We start from the raw sequence: 21,035 nt of genomic DNA on the forward strand, positions 1-21,035 counted from the left end.
ATCAAACAGTTTGGTTTGTGTCCTCAGGGTGAGAGGAGGGCCTTCAGGAACAGGAACATAAACTGGACTTCAGTGTAGGTGAGAAGAGGGGGTCCAGAGCTCCTGAACAGAGGCTTGCCTGGGGGATGTCCAGAGAAGGATGACCAAAGCTCCACCTTGCCAGCTATCACCCATCACCACTGGTACTCACCCTGCTCAGCCTTGCAGGATTCACACTCACGTAACCCTCTGGGGGTTCTGTGAAGGTGTAGTGATGACCATAATGGAGAACTGGAGATACTGAGACTTTCCTATGGGTGAAGCCACACAAAACTTCTGAGAGGTGGATGCTTCCAGCTGTGTGGAGGACTGAGAGAGGGTGAATGTGAGCAAGATTAGAAAGGGCAGGGCGGTAGCAGTTAGGTGAGGGGCTTCACGAGAGAGCGCCCTTACAGGCGTGAATGACTGACTGATCATAGCGTCTTCCTGAGACCACCTTTTGGGCGAAGCAGGGACAGTTCCGCGAGGACTCTAAGTGATCACAACAGAAAGAAAGGCTCGGGAGGGGAATAGGAACCTCCTTCTCTTCCCAATTGTGCGCTCGAAGGGGATCCCGTGCTCGCGAGCTCCCACCGGGTGTATGGATTATGCTAACTTAAGCCCCGCCCTGTCCGCTCCCACAAGCCAAGGCCCCGCGGTCCCGCCCCCTCCAGCGGCCTACTGGGACACGGGGGCCGGGCGGATGCTAATAAGGACAGTCCGGCCACCGGAACGCGCGAGCGGCTCCACCTAGCTTAGGCGAGGCGGCGGCGGCGATGGCCACGGCCGGGGCGCTGGCAGGTCTGGCCGCGGGCTTGCAGGGCCCGCGGGTCGTCACCAGCCCGTTCTCGGACTCAGACACAGACTCAGAGGACCCGAGTACCCGCCGTACCGCCGGTGGGCTGCTCCGCTCGCAGGTCATCCACAGCGGACACTTCATGGTGTCGTCGCCGCACAGCGACTCGCTGACCAGGCGGCGCGACCAGGAAGGGCCCGTGGGGTTCGCCGACTTCGGGCCGCGCAGTATCGATCCCACACTCACCCGCCTCTTCGAGTGCATGAGCTTGGCCTACAGGTGAGGGTAGCTCCGAGACCCGAGGGCCTCGGCACTACATGGTGGGACCGCGCGCTGGAGCTCCGGACACCCCATCCGGCCCCAAGCCTTGGTCCCCGGCTGCTCTTAGAAACTCCGGCCACATGCTGGACACCCCCTCCCCGCGCCCCGAGCGTCCCCTGACCCTGGCTCAACCTACTGGCGCCCAAAAAGCCGGCGCACCTCCTGGTTCCCATACTTGTGGACCACCTGCCCTCCACCTCGACCTCGGTAGGCCCACCGCAGACCCCGGCTCCCCGTCCCCACACTTCTGCCCCTAAAAAAGTGCCAGGGCATCCCCTCGTGCTCCCAGAACCCTAGGCCATCCCTGCCATCCCACCCTCCATTCGGAGGCCACTCCACCCGATCACCTGCCGCCTTCCGCTCTCTCCCCAGCAGCCCCGGCCCACACCCACTCTGTTTCTGCACCCTCGCGGTACTCCTCGCGCCCATGGTGTCCCAATTGGTAGCCAACCGTCGGTTCAAACCCAGTCTCTCGTCCACCCTGCAACCGCCCCCCAATTGCTCGGACTCCTGTTCTTGACACTCCAAGTCCAGGGTGGCGGAAGGAGGGTGCCGCGGGCGGACCCTGGGGGACGGGGGGTGGCGCGTGCAGCTCGCAGAGTTTCCCAGCGGTGGCCGGGCAGAGGTCGCAGCAGGCTGTGAGGGGCTGTTCCCAGTAGGCTTGGACTAGCCTACCCCGGTCGCGAAGCTGAGCGCCTAACACTGCCTGGGTCCCCCTGCTTGGCGCGTCGCGGAGCGCGCGGACCGCCGGGCTCCAGCTCCACGCCTGCGTCCCAGGGGAGGGCACGAACTCGTGTCCTGGCCCAGTGCCCTGGAGCAAAGTTCCCCGGAACGAAGGGGCCAGGATAAATTATCAACTGAAAACCATAGGGGATAAAGGAGGATCGGCAGGCCTTGATCTTTTCTCCGCAAATATTCCTCTTCCTCCGCGGCGCTCCTCCCCTTCAGAAAACTACTGGCTACAGACGGGCACTTGCTGCTCTGACCCGGAGCCGGAGCTGGGGTGGGGATTGCGGGGGAGTGTTACCCACCCCCAACGTGGCCGCCCAGCCGCGACCCCATTGGCTGGAGGCGGTGTAACCTTGGCCCTCAAGCTCTGGCCCCGGGCCCAGGTCATGTTGCAACCTGATCGTCCCAGGCGCCAGACCAATGTGGAAAGTTCAAATTCCCATCCCTCCCCCCCCACCACCCCCGCACCACCCGCCCCCGGACATCACAGACCGCCTGAGCAGGGGCATCTAAGGTCCTGGTACACTAGGTGCAGGCATCTGCGGGCTCCCCAGCTTCCTCCTCCCCCCATTTCCTACCCACTCCCAACTTCAGCCTCCTAGTTTATACTACACACTTCTCTACCTGAGCTGGCTAATGCCTACCTCCCCCATCTCCCACCCCAGACCATGGGTGACCAAAAGGGGAGGTCCAGGGGAGGTGGTAAGGTAGGGGATAGAGCACACTCCAAGAACTGTCCTCACTAAGAGGCTGACTGTGGCAGCTGGGGTGGAGAGGGCTATGCTTTCTCCCTAAAGGCTCAGAATATTCACTCTCTAGCCTGCCCTGGTTGGCCTAAGCGCCAGGAATGGAGGTGGCTCAGTACCAGAGGAGCCTTTGGATTCCCTCATTTGGTAGAGGGAAAAAAACTGAGGCTCAGACTGGGACAGTGTTTTAGTCCTTAAAAACCCTAATCATAGGGATTCCCTGGAGGAGAGAGGATTGCTGAAACCAGGATATCCCAAGAGAGTGAGCAGATGGGAAGGGACAGCAAGGCAAGGGGTCCAGAGGTGCTAGGAGTAAGTGGCTAGCTTGACCCAGAGGCCAGCTTGCAGATGTCTGGCCAGCTGTTGGCAGAGGAAAGATTTCTAGGAGGAGCCCATGTTCCATAGTTCTGTGAGTGGAAGCCACAGGGAGGCAGGTTCTGGAAGTTCCAAGAACCCACTTGTCCATGGTCAGAGCTGGCCAGAGCTATAATCAGACCTATGGAGAAAATGGCCTCAGGGAAATAAGGGAGCAAGCAGGACCCTGTCAGAAAGACTCTAAAGGAATTATTGCATAGTAGCTATGTCGGGGGTGGGGGTGGGATAGGGGTGGTGGAGAGCTGAACAGAGTTCTGAGTATTCCCTCATCCCATCCCCAAGATTCCCAGATTTTCTACTGGTCATGAGAAGCCCTTGAACCCTGGCCCCAGGCTTTTTGCTCCAGACTGGACCCTTCTCCTCCCCTCCCAGCTGACGGGGCCGGCATAGACCTTTCTTCCTGGGCTTAGATTTTGTCACTGTTTCGTCTCCCCTGGCCACAAACACTATAACCTCAGGAAGAGGAAGGGCAGGCAGGCTGTGGGGCGCTGGGTGATCAGAGTGGGTTGGGGGGGTTGCTGGGATACAGGCAGGAGCAATAAACTCAGGAGCCCCCCAAGTGACACAAAAGAAGCTGGCCCAGGAGATGTCAGAGTGTCCCCCACCCCCCAGGTCCCTGGACAGATGGTGTTTATCTAAGTTAGGAGGGAGGGGGCCAGCCAGCAGGCCTGGGCGATTGGGCTATGTACTCTATTTGGGTAATGAGGCCTGTTGTGCCTTGGGCTGGCAGTCCTTTCCTCTCCCCACTCCAAGCAAACACAGGAGCTTGGAGACCAGAGAGGAGAGGGGACCCAGTGACCCATGTACCCAAGGGGCTGTAGGAGTCAGACTGCCACCCACCCACCCCTCACCCCCAGGATGAGGGAGAGGCCCCTGGAGAGAACAGGCGTGATATTCTGAAAGACTAAGCCTTGAGGCCTCAGCCTTACATGTAAGTAAGTACTGGAGAAGATGTGCCATAGGGGACTTGTATACAACCCTGGCTTGTGGACCATGAGGAGGGAGGGACCAGCAGGGATCTAACACCTTGAGTATCTTGACTTCCTCCGTCATTTCCCTGGGGGTAGCAGACTTGGCCTGTGCCTAGTAGGACCCTGAGAGTCAAGCCTCTCACCTGTGTAGAGAGAGCCCTTTCATCTTGAGAATTTGATTGACTGCTAGGAATAGGGTTAGGGTCGGGGTGTTATCTCTTCACCTCTCACCACTGCACCGTCCCAGCTGCCTTCCTTTGGCTAATGCCCGACCCCCATCCAGACCATAGGTGACCAAAAGAGGAGGTTCAAGGGAGGTGGCACACCCCTGAGAAGGGGCATACTTTCCAGCTCATTTCAGATTGCCATCCTAGGATTCTAGGCTGGGCAGACACCAGAAGAGCAATGAAAAGGCAATGGCTGGCTGCTTGGAGGCCACTTCTTATGGAGTGGCTTCCTCTCCACTCATACGCACCTTACCCATCCCCTGGACCTAAGGGGACCAACCAGCAATACTGGTAGAGAAAAAGCCAGAGCCTGAATGAGTCTCCGCCACGTGACCTTGGGCACGGTCCTTTCCCTTCCTGACCTTCAATTTACTTCTATAAGAAATGTATCTGAAAACCGATCCTAGGTGGCCTACAAGACAGAGATGGCTGTAAGGCCACTGGGTATTGTTGCTATGAGGACTGAGATGATAAACAGATTCCAGCCCTGGCTTTAGTTCTGGTAGTAGATTAACAAGTGGGTCTCACCAAAGAACACAAGGGCTCCTAGTGGGGACCTGGAGAGGGTATTTTAAAGGTCTGACTCTCAGCAGGAATTTCAGGCAGGTTAGAGTGAGGGGCAGGATTTGAGAGGGTCCCTCAAATTGCCCACCATAGATGAGTGCCTAATGCATGAGAAGAGTGTGGAACCGGCCCTGCAGAAATCGTCTCCAACCTTCCCCTTTCTCCACCACACCCCTGACCAAGCCCTTTCCCTCTGACAGTGGCAAGCTGGTCTCTCCCAAGTGGAAGAATTTCAAAGGCCTCAAGCTGCTCTGCCGAGACAAGATCCGCCTCAACAACGCCATCTGGAGGGCCTGGTATATCCAGTGTGAGTGGGTGCCGTAAGCCTTCCCAGCAGGAGGGCTACACATGGGGGGCTGCCCAGGAATCCCCCAGCCAGGATCAGTAGAGTGCTTTGGGGGAGACCAAACCTTAAGCACCAGCACCCCTGAACGGCTTCTGACCCCCAGAGAGTTTGGGGGAATATGTCCCTAATGACTCTCTCCACTGTGAAGCTGGGCACAGCAGAGCTCACCCTTTCGAAGTCCTAAGGTGGGCTGAGATTTGGGGAGCAATTCAAGGTTCATTCTGCATCCTATTAGTGTAGTCAGGTGCCTCACATGTGAAGGTAGCAAGACGTGTTAGACACTATCTGGGCCAATTCTGTCACTTTGCAAATGGGAAAGTGAGGACCCTGCACGGGTCGCCACCAGGCTTTCACTGAAGTCCTTACGGAACCCCCACCATCATGGAGATTTGCCATGTGGTAGAGTGGAAGGGACTCCGGACTTGGAATCACCCACAACTGGTTTCTCACCCTGTTTCTGCCCCTTGCTGGCTGTGTGACTGCAGGCAAGTCATTTAACCTCTCTGAACTTATTTCCTCACCTATAAAATGAGGCCAGTAGTCCTATCTTTCATGGTTGGCATGAGAATAACAGGCATTAACAGGCCTGGCACAAAGTGCTCAATAAATGATGGTTGAATCTGAAGTACCCTTGAGAAGGTCACAGTCATTCATTTGGGAATACAAGACTCCCCACTCTCCCTGCGGCAGAGCAGCAGAGGCTAAGAGGCCTCAGATTAGTTGACCCTGTGTTGGGACCTTGTCCAACTCAGTTATGTCCCGCTGCAAGATCAGAGGGCTGCACTGAGCAGGGAACACACAGCCCAGGAGGGACCACACATGATATTCTCTGCACTGGCCCCACTAGATTCTATCTAAGCAGAGAGAAGGAGTTGTTTTTTGGGTTTTGTTCATCTATCATAAATCATAAATCATCTTATTTAAGGCTTCCTAGCAATCCTGGGAGATAGGTATTATTATCCCCATCTTATAGATGAGCAAGTGAGGCCCAGAAGACAAGTGACTTGTTCAGGTCACAGAGCATAAAAAGAGCAGAGCTGTGGCTGGCTGTAAGTCCAGGGCTCTCCAACTGAGCCCAGTGCTCCTTCCTCTGCACCCTGCTGTACGGCTTCCAGACCTTGCCTAAGAACAGGCCCTGCCCAAACCAGGAAGCTGATAGGCCTAGGAAATCAATGTTATTGTCCATCTCCCCCTCCCTGCCACCTTGAGGTTTCATCCTCTACCCTTCCCCGCAAAGCTGGGTGGGGTATAAACCCTTCTCTCTGCAGAAGAAATTTCTGATGCTACCTGGGGTCCTCACCCAGACAGACTTTGGTCTCCAGCTATTGTACAAGTTGCTGGAAGGACCTCAGATTCTGAGTCAGACACAGGTGGTTTTGAGTCAAGTTTTAGTATGCCATAGCTGTGTGACCTTGGCAAAGTCTCTAGCATCCCCTAGCCCAAGCTTGCTCACCTGTAAGTGGGCATAATAATAGATCCTACTGCTGAATTCTGCTATGAGTTTTCAGTCAGATCACATCTCAGCACCAAGCAGACACAAGGGCTCCCTGAGGGTGAACTCTGGGATCTAGCACTACTATATGATAATAGCAACAGCATAGGCAAGCAGAGAAAAAATATCAGGGCTCCTCCTCCTCCCTGAGCATCCAAGGTTCGGAGGTGGGCTTCAGGAAAGGGAGAGGGGTGACTAGTGCTGGAGGGCTGTCTTGCTCATCCTCCTGGAACCTGCTACCCCTCTGCAGGCTCCTGGCTACTCTAAGATCCCTTCCTTTCCCACACCCCAAATTCGTCTGGGTTTCCTCTGAACTCCCAGAGCACTGTGCCCTCCCATGGGCAGACTCTCTACTTGGCATTAGCTTATGTTATGTTTGTGTTTTCCTCATCTCACCCACTAAGCTGTGAGTGCCCTAAGTCATCTGTGGATTCTGTCCCAGCATAGGTGCAAAGGGGCTAGGTGGCTGCATGAGTAGATTAACTTTTCATTGTTAAATAAAGCCTGCCCAACTCTCAGGAAGCCACAGGGTCACTGCTTTTCCATCCAGAGCACAGGGTCCCTGGGCGGGAAAGGGGAGAGTTCCACCAGGCCTGCTCAGCCCTGACTCTCTGGGGACCCTGGACAAACTTACTCTTTCCTGGTGCTCATTTCCTTATCTGGGAAGCCAGGAGCAGATGCTTTTGAGGATTCCTTAATATAACCCCCTGGGAGTCCACACGTGCGAGGGCCTATCCCTTTGTTTTCTGTCCAAGCCATGCTCAGCAACCAGGACAAACCCCAGTGGAGATCATTTTAGACCAGACTGTGGATGGGTCCATTCTGTGGCCTGTTAGGAACCAGGCCACATAGCAGGAGGTGAGCAGCAGGAGAGTACAGCCAGCTGCTCCCCAGCACTAGCATCATTACCTCAGCTCCACCTCAGATCATCAAGCATTAGAATCTCATAGGAGCACTGGTCCCTGGTGCCAAAAAGGTTGGGGGCCACTGTTTTAGAGAATGTCCTTTAGGACAAAATTTTGTAAATGATGCTGAAGGTACAAAGAAATTTCATGTTCGGGTGGTCCCCCTCCCCCCTCCCCCTCCTCTTCGGGTGTCAATTGTTTCAGAGGAAGTTTGCTGAGGGCTGTGGTAAGATGGGCCCCAATGGATACCCCTGAAATCCTCTTTGTCAAGGACTTTGACTGCCAGAAAAAGTCGCTGCCTGGGGGTCCTAGGGCTTTGAAGTCCTGCTGTGTGCCAAGTTCTGTACCAGATGCAGGATTCTGGGCTAAAGGGCACAGCTCCTTCTTTCACTCCCAGTGGGGAGGCCAGCATGTGGAGAAATGGCCAGGCAGGTGGATAGTGATGCAGACCAGCCCATAGATTTTCAGAGGAGGTAAGGCTTCATGGAAGTGGGGCTGCTCTGGGCTCTCCTGGCAGGTGGGCAGATGAGCATGAAGCAGAGGAGGGAAGGGAGAGGTATTCCTTACAGAATAAAGGGTGGGCTGTGCAGCAGGGAGCTGTTTGGCTTCGGGGAGCTGTGGGGCATATGAAGGAGACAGGCTGAAGAAGCAGTGGGACCCATTGTGGAGGGCTAGGAAGCCGAGCTCAGGGCTGTAGTCTTTATTCTGGAGGTTTAGAGAACTGAGGAGGGGTTCAGGCCTGAACTGTGCTTTAGGAAGAATTGACCTGGCTGCAGCAGGAAGATGGGCTGGAGAGTGTGAGTCAGGGAGGTTCCAGGTGAGAAATGACGCCAGACCAGGGGATGACAATGAGAATATGGAGGGGAGGGGACACTGAAAGAAATGTCACCCTTGAGATTGAGATGATTAGTCCATGGATTAGACAGGAATGCTGGGAGTCGGAAGGGAGTTTTGGTGACTGAGGGGCAGCGCTGGCAGTCCAGAGGAAGCACAGGCTGAGGGGGGAATTTCCCAAACATCTGAGACTGACAAGTTTTGGGACATCCTAGTGGAGAGTCCCTAGGCAACTGGGAAATGGGTCTGAAGCTGGAAAGGGGCAGGATGAGGGTGGTTTGGAGGTGGGCATGGGGGCAGATGTTGAGTTACAGGAGGTGAAGATGAGACTGGGAGATGCAGAAGTGGAGATGGCAAGTGACAGTTCTTCCAGAGTTTGGGGGAAAGGCAAAGGAATAAAGAGGGAAGCAAAAGGGTTAGCTTGATGGGTAACATAGGAAGGGAAAGGTTTGGGGAGTAAAGAACATGGAATGTGTTTATAGGCCAAAAAGAATGAGCCTGGGGAGAGATCAGGATTGGAGACAGGGAAGGGAGTAGAGGAGGTAGAAAAAGGGCTCAGGTAGGTAGCCTGTAGTGGACAAGGGGTGGTTCTCTGAGATCAGAGTGGGCAGTGCCCAGGAGCCTGAGGCAGGGAACTGAGGGCTCTGGGCCCCTATCCTGTCAGTCTGATCAGGATGTTCTTGGGTCAGCTTACTCCCTGTGGTCCCAAAATCCCATTAAGCAAGCATTGCCTGCACCCCTATTAGGTTGGGTTCTTTTCACAGATTAGCATAGAAGAGGGAGATCTGGTAGGCCTAGAGAAGAATGCAGGAAGGCTTCCTGGAGGAGGTGGCACTTACTATGAGCATTGAAGGCCAGGCAAGATTTAGTAGTGTCGTACTTGAGTCCCAGTCCCCTTGGGGTGGGAGATGAGGTAGCTGGGCACCCCTGACCTGGCCCCCTTCTCTCAGATGTGGAGCGGAGGAAGAGCCCCGTGTGTGGCTTCGTGACCCCCCTGCAGGGGCCTGAGGCTGACGAGCACCGGAAACCGGAGGTAGCTGAGACTCAAGGGACCACCGCCTACCAAACCCAGCCCCCTGCATCCAGTCTCCCCTGCTGGATGGGAGGGGCCGGCCCAGATGCGGATTGGGTGAGGGGTGGAGTAAGTGCTACACCTCGCACTGAGCCACCTCCCGGCCCTCCCCAGGCTGTCGTCCTGGAGGGAAATTACTGGAAACGGCGCATCGAGGTGGTGATGCGCGAATACCACAAGTGGCGCATCTACTACAAGAAACGGGTCAGTGAGGGACGTGGGGGAAGCCCCAGACTTTTTCCCTGCGGCCGCTGGCCACCGCTTCTCTTGGAAGAGACCTGGAGGCGCTCCCCTGATCCCAACCCTGCCCTCCTTTAAGGCCCAGGTTCACAGCGCCACCGTGTGGTCATAGTGTCTCCTCGCAACCTCCGTACCTCCCAGATTGGAGGAGCTCCTGAGGGGAAATGGGGGATCTCTTTGATTTGGGGGAGCTTGTGAGTAGGGGAGGCCTTGGTAGGGAGTGATGGAGGAGGGGCAAGGAATCCAGTGTCCACTTCTGTGTGTTCCTGCAGCTCCGTAAGTCCAGCAGGGAAGGGGATCTCCTGGTCCCAAAGCAGGTGGGTGTTCAGGGATGCAGAGTTGACAGCTTCCTTCTGGGTGAATGGGGCAGTGGCAGGTTGGGGGTGGTGAGGGTGTGACAGGAGGGTAGCGGGAGTGACTCTTGTCCTCTAGTTGATTTGGCCCTTCTTCCCTTGGAACACAGTGGTGGGAAGACCCTCAGCCTTCTGGTTGACTGAGCAAGTAGTGGGGAGGCATGGGGGAATAGAGGGTCCTAAAACCTGGGGTCCCTGGCAGGAAAAAGTATAGGAGGCAGGAGGGGGACCCTAATCTCCTTGGCAAGCCATCCCAGTCTATCTCCTGAGGGTAGTTGTCAGAGGCCAGAGAGGTGACCCTACCCTTCCAGGCAGCAAACTGGGTCCACCAGAGAGAGGTAAGGAGGGACTGCACAGAGGCCCTCTGGCTACTGACCACTTCATCCCCCCGGCGGGAGATGATATGGAAGGATGGGGGGCAATGGCAGACCCCTGACCATTTCCTGTCCCCAGGCTGGAGAAGAGTGAGAGCAGCTACTAATGGCTCTGTCTCCCTAGGCGGAAGGGGGGTGGCAGCCACCAGAGAGATGGTGCGAGCAGCTCTTCTCCAGCGTGGTACCTGTGCTGCTGGGGGGCCCAGAGGAGGAGCCTGGAGGGCGGCAGCTTCTGGACCTCGATTGCTTTTTGTCCGACATCTCCGACACTCTCTTCACCATGACTCAACCCAGCCCCACACCTCTGCAGCTGCCCCCTGAGGATGGTGAGGGCCTGCACCTGGGAAAGAAGGCCTGTGAGAATCCAGGCAGCCAAGGGAGGATGGCTGGGGACAGGTGACCCCATTCCACCCTGCCTGCTGCTCCTGACATCACCACTGCCCCTCCAGCCTACGTCAACAATGCTGACATGATCCAGCCGGAACTGACACCTCTGCAGCCCAGCCTGGATGACTTTATGGAGATCTCAGGTGGGGCAGGCTCCTCCCCTGAGGTGGAACGGCAGGGTCAGTGGGAGGAGAACCCAGGTTGACCTCAGGCCAGTTCTATACCCTTCTGGGAAGGTAGTTTGTCTGGGTGACTTCTGAGAAATCTTCCTGATGTCGCTTTGTCTGGTCTTGTGATGAAGCTGGTGTGGCCTCAGGTGAGAGCAGGGCCAGACCAAGTACCTAGGCAGGGGACAGGGGACCAGAGGCATTGAAGCTGCAGACTGTGGGAGCTCCCAGGAAAGCAGTGGATGTTGAGACTCTCTCAGGGGAGAAAGGGACTGTGATTTGTTTGAGTCTATTTATTTATATGATTCATTAAAAAAAAAAAAACCTATTTATTAAAAGAACATTTCAGACATACATGTAAGTAGAGAGAGAGTTCCATGAACCCTCATGCAGCCATCACCGACCTGGACATTTACCAACTATTGGCCAGTCTTGTTTCAGTTAGAACTCACTCACTTCTCCCCTCCTGTGTTATTTTTAAGAAAATCCCAGGAATTATATCTGGTAAAGCATGTTTTTTTTAGGTAGTATGTTTCCATGCCTCACTGTCCTGACCCCCAGGACCACCAAGTCACTGGTTTCTCATGTCCTTCCTGAGATACATGTCTATATAAAATAAGCGCACATGGACAAATGTCTGTTTTTGTTTTCATAGTAGACTCTTCCCCACATTGCTTTCTTCACTTAGCTGTAGATCTTGGAGATTGACCCTGATATTCATACATTGAGAAGACTCCAGAGCCATTCTGGGAGTCAGATAGACATCGGGGCTCAACCTGTTTCAGCCAAGTCCTAGGGGGCAGAAAAGGGGTTCCTGGGATAAAGGCTCAGTTTCGGTGACCCCTTCACTCCTTCCCACAGGGTCCTGGGCCTGTCAATCAAGAGGTAGAGGCCTATGGGGCGGGGACTAGGGAATGAGGAACCACCCCCATCCCTGCGTCAGTCCTGGGCAGGGGTGGGGGCTGAGGGGGCAGAAGTGTTGATGGCAGTGCCCTGGGAGCAGACCAGCCTGGGAGGGCGGCGGCCCTGTCTGGGCACACAGACCCCTGCCACAGGTAGGATCTCAGCCACCCTTCCCCTGGGCTCTGGGCAAAACCTGGGGCTAGGAAGTGACTTCTCAGCCCAGGGTGTCTGCTGGGATAGGGGGTGAGTGTGGGTGACCTATTTAAAAGAGGTAGCCAGTGTGACCCCCTCAAGCACACTGTGCACTGGGAGGGCAGGGAGCACTGGGGCAACCAGGGCTGCTGCTTTGCTGCTGCTTTGATTGTTCCCACGAGCTCCTCACTTGAGAGAAAACCCAGTGAGGGAACCAGTGAGGAGAGGGTTCAGTGAGGGGTACGGGGTGCTCAGAGAAGGGGAGGGAGCTTGAGGCTGGGAGGGGATGTTAGATCAGTGGAGGGGGGCAGAGACTAGGGGAGTACTCAGTGGGTGCCTAGGACTAGGAAGCAGCTTCTCTCAAGGCCAGGTGGAGACAAGCCCACAATCTAAGATAAGGGGATAGTGGTGACTCAGTGATGAGCCGGACTCAATGCTCCATGAGGCCTAACAAGCCCTGGGGAACGGGCAGCAGCAGTGAGCAGAGAGTTGCTCTGTGGCCCTCAGCATCCTGGGGCCAGGCCCAGGATATGGCTGGTTCTATAGCCCAGGCCTCAAGTGGCCTAGTGAGGAGGCCCGTGGTCCCTGGGGGCTGGAGAATGGAGGCTTGGTGACTGCTCTCCCTCTGCCACCCACTCCGTTAAAGAAAGGCGGCAGGACAGCAGGAAGATCCCTTCTGATGATGTAGCCAACACACACACACACTTTGACACACACACACGCTCTCGCCAAGACACGCCCACACACACACACAAACGTGGGCATGGCAGACACACACACTCCAAGTATCTCACATCAGGGCAGGTGCACACAGACAGAGCTACAGACAGTGGAACAGACACACAGGGAGGCAGACAGACAGATGCTGCATAAGACCACACACTGACATGCCAAGCCAGCTGCCCAGTGACATGTGATTCCCAGAGTCACATAAGATGTACACACAGGTTTGACCTCATCAGGCTCAAGGTTTGGTGCTCAAGGCTCAAGATGCTCTTCTGTCCCGCTACCGGGTCTCCAAGGTGGCCCCCGGGGGAGAGGCCTGACCGGCTCCCTTGGCTGGGGCGTTGGGGCCTATCCAAGGCGGGCAGGGTCGGGTCCGGCCAGACCAAGAGGCCTTGGGAGCTGGTATAGACTGAAGGCTGGTCAGGGTCAGAAAAAGGTGCCCGGAAGGGAGCGGGTAGGCGGGTGGCACCCAGGCTGGGGATGTGGTTAGGCCACAGGCAGCTGCTTCCCAAAACCAGAATAGCCTGGGTCTTACACAACCTGCACCTCAAAAAATCTGGCTGTCCCCTCCCCACAAGCTTTTCCAAGCTTTCCAGCACCCACCTACTCTAGCCCCCACGCTGAGCCTACCCTCTGACCCTTGCTATCACCTTCTTAGCTCCTTCACTTTACTCCTGGGCTCTGCCCTTGAGGCCCCACTTGTTGACCTTCCAACAAACCAACTTGTCCCAGACCCGCTGACCTCCTGACCCCTCTCACCCCTAACTCACCCCTTGAACTCGTGTCACCCTGAGGTTCCTCCTCATCTGAGGCCTCTTTTCTTGGACTGCACCCATTTCCCTCCCTCGCACACACTGTAACCTTCTCCCCCTTTTACATCCCCAGCAGGGCTGGCAACATAAGCAGACGAGGGAAGGGCGCAGGCCTGGGGATAGAGAGAAGGGGGGCTCATGAGCCAAATGTGGGGCTAGGTGGGAGGGCCACTTCTGGGGTCCTGCTCACACCCCACACAGTCCCCTGTTGTCTCCCACTCAGGCCTCTTGCTGCTTCCCCTGAGACAGAAACTCTCCCAGTTTCACAATCTCTTGTGGAAGCTCCCCCTCCCCAGCTCAGTCTGTGGACAGGACACGAGGCCTGTACTCCTCCCACAGCTTCTAGCCATGGCCTTAGCCCTAACTGTTGCCACCCTCTGTGTCTGAATTACAGATTTCTTCACCAACTACCGCTCCCCACAGACTCCCACGCCTTCAAACTTCCTGGAGCCCCCCAGCTTTGGCCCCATGGCCGACTCCCTTTTCAACAGTGGAATCCTGGGCTCCGAGGTGCCCCCTGCCTCCTCGGGCATGACCCACCTCCCAGGGCATAACCGCCTGCAGGTGAGCTCACCCCATCCCTCCCAGCCTTACCCAGCTCACCTGCCAGGAGGTATTCTGGGCACTTTCTGAATGCCCGGTCCTGTGCTTGGTTCACAGAGAGAGACTGGAGGGGGAGAAAGACCTTATCTCTGCTCTCTAGTAAGGTGCAATTCAGCTGGGGAGGAAAGACATTTGTGAAACAGAACTGACAAGATGGCTGTAGGGGAGTTAGGCTGAGTGCAGGAGGAACATGGAGCAGGCACTACCGAGGGCTGGGTTGCTTGCAGAAGGCTTCCTGGAAGAGGGAGAGTTCTGGGCCTTATTGAAATGAGTCTGGACAGAAGAAGAGACTAGTAGAGGGCAAGTCAGATGGGAGGAGAAGCTAGGAGGAGAAGCTTGAACGAGTGCATGGAGGCAGAAAGCTGAGCATGTGTGTTTAGGAAACAGTGAATCCACCACTTTGACTCAAGAACTCCCAGACCCAATTCGGATGTTGTCTCCGGCCGCTAGGTTAGATGCCTTTCCCTTCATCATCAGACTTTTTCGACACTATCATAGTTCATTGTTGAGGGGTCTCTCTCCTAGACTAGACAGTGAGCTCCTTACTGGAAGGACTATGTTTTGCTCAACACTACATCTTCCATACCCAGCACAGTTCAGGCACTTTAACAGCACTGGGTAAATGCTTGCCCAGTGATTGAGCAAGTGAGTGAATGAATGAATGAGCATATGGATGGATGGGTATGTTGGTGAATGGACAAATGGGTTATAGATGGGGGTAGATGCTTATATGAGTTGATGTATCCATACGTAGGTGAGTGGTTGGTTGGATGGATGGGCTGATGGATGAATTCATAGATGAACAGTTTTGCAAATCCATCAATGGGCTGGTGGGTGGATAAGTGGCTGGTGAATGTACAGCTGATAGTGGATGAATAGAGGAAGTATAGATGGTTGGATGGATTAGTGAATGAGTTAGTATCTGGTGGGCTGGTGGAACGGTAAATGAGCTAGCTCATAGGTGAAAGAATAAATAGGTAGGTGGATGGGTGGATGGATGGATGAATGGATGGATGGATGGATGGATGGATGGATAGATGGATGGATGGATGGATGAATGGATGGATGAATTATTTGGCGAATGAATGAATGCGCAGAAAGTTTGATCTTCTTTCTCATGCCTAATTTGTGCATAAATGTGTTCTACTCCCTCCCTCCATTAGATTATAATTTCCCTTGTTCGCGTATTGAAGTTCAGGGATCTTATCTCTCTCACTGCCCAGTCCAGAGCTCTTCCAGGGCAGGAGGCTGCCTGGGTGGCTGCAAAGACCAGCTTTCTCCCCTGCTCTCTCTCTGTCCCCCCAACCAGGCTCGGAGCAGCTGCCCTGGCTCCCTGGACTCCAGTGCCTCCCTGAGTTCTGATTTCCTCCTCCATGAAGACCCCAAGCCCAAGCTCCCACTCTCTCCCCTCCCTCCACCCCTCCTCCAATACCCTGCTCTTGCCAAGGGGCCTGGCCTGGAGCCCTGTCCCCCACCCCTCTTCCCTCCTGTGGCTCCGCCTCCTGCTATGGTGCAGGAAGAGCCTCTCTTGTCTCCCAGATTCTCCTTCCCTACTGTCCCTACGAGGCGAGTGTCTTACCACCACTCCCCTCCTCAGCCTTCCCACCCACCCCACAGCCTGTCTGTCCCGCCTCACCCCCTTCCCCATGGACCTTCTACCTTTGGGGTATCCAGAGCCCCCATTTGGGCCTCACTTCACAGTACCCCAAGGCGCACGGCCCAGAGGCAAGTCCCCCACCCCAACCACTAGGGGGCGGAAACCCAGCCCTCCCACCTTGGCCCCTGCCACTGCTGGGGGCAACAACCCTTGCCTCACACAGCTGCTCAAAGCAGGTGAGATGGGAGGGGCAGGGTCAACAGAGCGGTTGATGGGGACAAAATGTGGAAGTGGGGAGCCTGTGGCAGTAGAGGGCGAAGGTTAAGGGAGAGGCTCAGCTGGGCACAGAGTGGTGAGGAACTAAAGACATGGGTCCTGAACCCAAAGGTGTGGGCTATTAGGAGTGGAGGGATGGGGTCTTGGGAGATGCTTGGGTTGGGGCTTCCCCTAGCAGGCCTCACAGTTCTGCCTGTGCACAGCCAAGCCTGAGCAAGTCCTGGAGCCACCGCTTGTGTCCAGCGCCCTTCTGCGGCCCCCAGAGTCCCCGGTAAGATGGTGGGCACTGGGAGTCGGGGGGAGTCTCTGAGCTTCACCCCAACTCTCCACCCTTCTTCACTTCAGCAGGAGATGGTCCCTGAATTCCCCTGCACCTTCTTTCCCCCGACCCTGGCTCCCACACCACCCCGACCACCTCCAGGCCCAGCCACACTGGCCCCTCCCAGGCCTCTGATTGTCCCCAAAGCAGAACGGCTGTCACCCCCAGCACTCAGCGGTAAACAGGGTTTCCAGAGATTGGGGGGACTCTAGGGGATGGAGGGGAGGGGAAGGATAAAGGGCAATGGGACCCTCTCCCCTGTGTCGGTCTGTCTGTGGTTTTTTCTGTCCCTGCCATAGGTGGTGAGCGGCGGCTGTCTGGGGAGCTCAACTCCATGCCAGGCCCAGGGACTCTGAGTGTCCGAGTCTCTCCCCCTCAACCTATCCTAAACCGGAGCCGTGCAGACAACAAGGTGGCACTACCCTGCCATCCCAAGATCTGTTTGCTAACCTTAGGCCCTACCACGCTCCTTCCCATGCTCATCCCCCTTTCTGCCTTCCAAGACTGAGAACCGGCGCATCACACACATCTCTGCAGAGCAGAAGCGGCGCTTCAATATCAAGCTGGGGTTTGACACCCTGCATGGGCTAGTGAGCACACTCAGTGCCCAGCCCAGCCTCAAGGTGAGCCGCAACCTAGGCTGGCACCTCCAGAACCACAGGGCCTTTAGTGGACTCCCATGCCCAAGACCAAATCCTAGGATCCTCCAGACACCCAGTTACCTCTTCCTACCTCCTTCAGTGGGTCCCAGGCTGGGGTGGCTCCGGCACCTGACCCACACTGGTGATGCCCACAGGTCAGCAAAGCGACAACACTGCAGAAGACAGCCGAGTACATCACCATGCTACAGCAGGAGCGGGCAGCCTTACAGGAGGAGGCCCAGCAGCTACGGGACCAGATTGAGGAGCTCAACACTGCCATTAAGTAGGCAGGGACCTGTGGCACAGGGGCAAGGCGTCCTGCCACCTGACTCCCAACCCCTGACCTGCCCCATTCCCCCAGCCTGTGCCAGCAGCAGCTGCCGGCTACTGGAGTGCCCATCACACACCAGCGTTTTGACCAGATGCGAGATATGTTTGATGATTATGTCCGGACCCGCACACTGCATAACTGGAAGTTCTGGGTAGTATCCTCACTCGGCCAGGGTGGGGTGAGTGCTGCAGCTAGACTAGGCTGTGCCTGGCTGCAGGCTCAGCTCCACAGGCCAGGCAGGGTTTCAGAGCTGCTCCCAGGGGGAGGGGTGCCAGTCCCACTCCCTCCTTCCAGGCTTTGGCATCTTGGCCAGCAGTTTGCCCAGTGATGGGCTGGGAGCAGAAGGAAACTGAGGGAGAAACCCCTGGGTGGGGGGACCACACCCCTGCCCACAGAAAGTCCTAAGCACAATTTGAGAGAACCTAAACTCGGAGTGGCATGAGTGGGCTGGGCACTAGAGAATCACTCACTCCCTTACTGGTCAAGCTCTAGGCTAAGCTGGGACAAGAAGCCCAGGGATGGGCCATAGAAGAGCTGGGGAAGGGAGCTGCCAGCTGGTTAGCTGGGGAGGCCTCGGAAGGATGGGAGGGTGGCTGCAGTGGGAGAGTCCTCAGGGTTTGAGGCTTCACAGTGGCCAGGCCTTTCCCATGGTTTGAGCCAGATAGATGTCAGGGCTATAAGTGAGGTGGGTGAGGATACTGGCTAGACAACAGGCCTGTTCCTTGACCTGGGCTCAGTTCAGCATCCTCATCCGGCCTCTGTTCGAGTCCTTCAACGGGATGGTGTCTACAGCGAGCTTGCAGAGCCTCCGCCAGACCTCGCTGGCCTGGCTGGACCAGTACTGCTCCTTGCCCATTCTCCGGCCAAGTACGTGAGCCACTTGCCTGCCCGGTGGAATGTCCAGGCCTCAGGGAAGATGGTTTTACTTTGCTCAGACCCCAGGTTCAGCCTGCCTTCAAAATAGCCAAGGGTTTTGGTCATCTCGCCATGCCCCCTGGATGGTCCCCCGGCCACCAGGACATCTACAAATGCAGATGAGGCTGACGGTCTTGCTAAACAGTATCTCCCCCAACCTCTTTGTCTTTAGCATCCAAGGGCAGGGCCCTGACCCCAGGAGGTGTCTCTCTCTCTTTCCCCAGCTGTCCTGAACTCCCTTCGCCAGCTGAGCACATCTACCAGTATCCTGACGGACCCAAGCTGTATACCCGAGCAAGCCACACGGGCAGTCACAGAGGGCACCCTTGGCAAACCGTTATAGTGCTGGCCAGGTTCTGTGGCTCACTCAGCTGCTCTGGGGCTACTACCTTCCCTGGGTGTGGGTTCCAGGGACAACTTCTGGACACTCTCCTCCTGCCCCAGGACCTGGCTGTCCCCATTCCTGAGAGTTAAGTAGGACCTAAGCCTCTTCCCACCTCCTGGAAGCCAGGAAGCTGAGTTCTAATCCCTGCTCTACCAGTGACTAATACTGTGACCTAGGGACTCATAATCCCTCTTTGGACCTCCATTTCCAGTCAGCAAAATGGCGGGGAAGCTTCAACCAGATGATCCCAAGGCCTTAGAAGCTGGCAATTCAGGGAGCTTGAAGGAGGGAAGGGGACAATCCTGTTTCCCTGTCAATCCCACCTGCACTCCCACAGGTGGGGCACAGGTCTCTGTCTCTGTGCAGAGAAGCAAAGAGGATGTTCCCTCTTTCTGCTCCTTCGCTGGTAACCTGGGGCAGGAGGGTGCTACAGGATAGTGTCCCTGAGTGGATGAGGCCAGGAAGATCTGATCCCAGGAGAGAGCAGGGCAGGGGGTGACCAAACCAGGCCAGGCATCTTGTGTGCGTGTGGATTTTGTAAAGAATTCTTGACCAATAAAAACAAAAACTGCCGGGGGCTGTCATTGTATCTTGCTCTGGGCTGGAGAGAGAGTTGGTTGGCAGTTGGAGGTAGCCTTGAAAGGACCTTAGCTTTTCCTCTGAGCTGCAAAGCCACTGGAGAGTTTTGACTAGAGGCGGGACAGGATCAGATGTAACTTCTGAACAGGACCCCTCTGGGTGCTGAGTTGAGAATAGGCGCAGTAGGGCAAGGGTGGAAGCAGGGAGGCCCATTTTAAGCAGTCACTATCATCCAGGTGAGCGATGACGCTTGTCTCAGAAATCTTCCATCCACAGCCAGGAGAGGGTTCAGAGAGGCTCACCACCTTCCAAGTCGGAAGAGGGCAGAGCTGGGACCAAGGAGTGGAAGTGACAAGGCCATCTATCAGAACCATCCAGAAAGTAAAAGTGCTGCTGTGGGAGGTAATGACATCCCCACTGTGCAAGATGTGCAAGCAAACTGGATGGACACTGGTTGGGATGTCTTAGAAGGAACTGATACTTCAGATGGGAGTTGGGGTAAAAGGCCTCAATACTTCATTGATCCTTTCACTGACCCATTTAATAAATATTCCCCGAGGGCCTACTGCAGACCAGGTAATGGTCTGGGCTCTGGGGATTCTGTTTGCTGCTGTACCTCTCTCCTCACGGAGCTGACTCTTCAGGCCTTGCATGTCTGAATCCTCTGACATCTCAGAATTTCTGAAAGCATTTGCAGTAGATAAATACAGTCTTATGTGGGCTTTCCTTTCATTCATTCATATAGAATAACAATAATAAGTGTATACCTATCCAGTGTTTACTATGTGCCGAGCACTATTCTAAGCACTCTATATACATTAATTCGATCGCTGCAATACCTACCCCTAGAGGCCTGTCGTGAGGATTTAAGAGTAACTGTATATAAAGCACAACAGTGCCTGGCAAAGGACACTATGTAAGAGTTATCATAATTACTATTATCATCCCCATTTTACAGATGAAAAATTGAGGCACAGAGAGGTTAACTAGTCCCAGGTTGCATGGTTAATGAGGTTCCCACCCAGACTGTCTGACAGTAGTCTCTGCTTTTAGCCACTTCTCTTCACCGTGCAGTGACAGGTACACTCAGCCTTTAAGTGCTATTTGCTACTGCAGACAGATTTGAAGTGGTACTTTGAAAGGTAAAATCCTGGCAGTTTGTGCTCTTAGTTTTCACCCACTCACACCCAGCCAAGAAGGTCCCCTCCATAAGATATTCCCTTGACTCTGTGTCTCCTTTAGATGCTACCTTCCCTTGAGAGAGTGGTCTTGCTCTCTCTCCCTTTTCCCCTCCCACTTACCCCCAGCCACTTGCCTCTGGGCTCCTTCTGCTTTCCACCCCAGCCTCACCCCTGCACTGACTCTACTCACAGAGGACTCTTGACTCCCTCATTTCCAAATCCAGCGACCTCTTTGCATGCTCTTCTTGTCTTCCCCTGGGTCCTCAGACCATCTTCTTGAACTACTCTTTCCCTTTGAATCCAGGGTTCTCACGAAGGTCTCCTTCCTCCACCCTGACAGTGCCTTCCCAGTTCCTGTTGTGAGAGCCTCTTCCTCCATCTGTCCCTTTCCCTGGCCCACTTCCCTCTCGTTCTATGGCAAGCCCAGGCAATGCCATCCCCTTTGGCCTCTCTCCTGTTGTATCTGTCCTGTTGTCTCCCCAGAGCCACATAACCACATATCAGATTGCCACCCTGCCCCCGCCCTCTGAATGTTCCACAGCTCCCTTAACCTTGAAGGAGTCAAACAGAACTCATTTCTGAGACTGTACCCCACAGTCTTCCCCCTAAAACCTGGTCCTCTCCATGGCTCCCCATACCCAAGAAGAGTGCCACCATT

General features: G+C 55.4%; 1 protein-coding gene and 1 long non-coding RNA gene across 2 annotated transcripts in view; one reads left to right on the plus strand and one right to left on the minus strand.

The window, feature by feature from the left end:
- The window catches only part of LOC120591784 (uncharacterized), a 44,148-nt gene that overhangs the window by 19,320 nt on the left and 3,793 nt on the right, over positions 1-21,035 (minus strand). The gene's annotated exons all lie outside the window — the stretch shown is intronic.
- Positions 718-19,194, plus strand: MLXIPL (MLX interacting protein like). Its single transcript, XM_039849480.1, is given in 19 exon segments — positions 718-1,093; positions 4,948-5,054; positions 9,275-9,357; positions 9,511-9,600; positions 9,909-9,953; positions 10,488-10,689; positions 10,813-10,893; positions 13,945-14,114; positions 15,463-15,714; positions 15,717-15,783; positions 15,786-15,986; positions 16,230-16,297; positions 16,372-16,522; positions 16,645-16,757; positions 16,849-16,968; positions 17,142-17,269; positions 17,348-17,471; positions 18,055-18,184; positions 18,457-19,194. Coding segments are annotated over 19 exon segments (2,550 nt in total). The 5' UTR covers positions 718-794; the 3' UTR covers positions 18,576-19,194.

The sequence above is a fragment of the Pteropus medius genome, unplaced genomic scaffold (assembly GCF_902729225.1).
Source record: "Pteropus medius unplaced genomic scaffold, Ma_sr-lr_union100, whole genome shotgun sequence".
Classification (NCBI taxonomy): Eukaryota; Metazoa; Chordata; class Mammalia; order Chiroptera; family Pteropodidae; genus Pteropus; species Pteropus medius.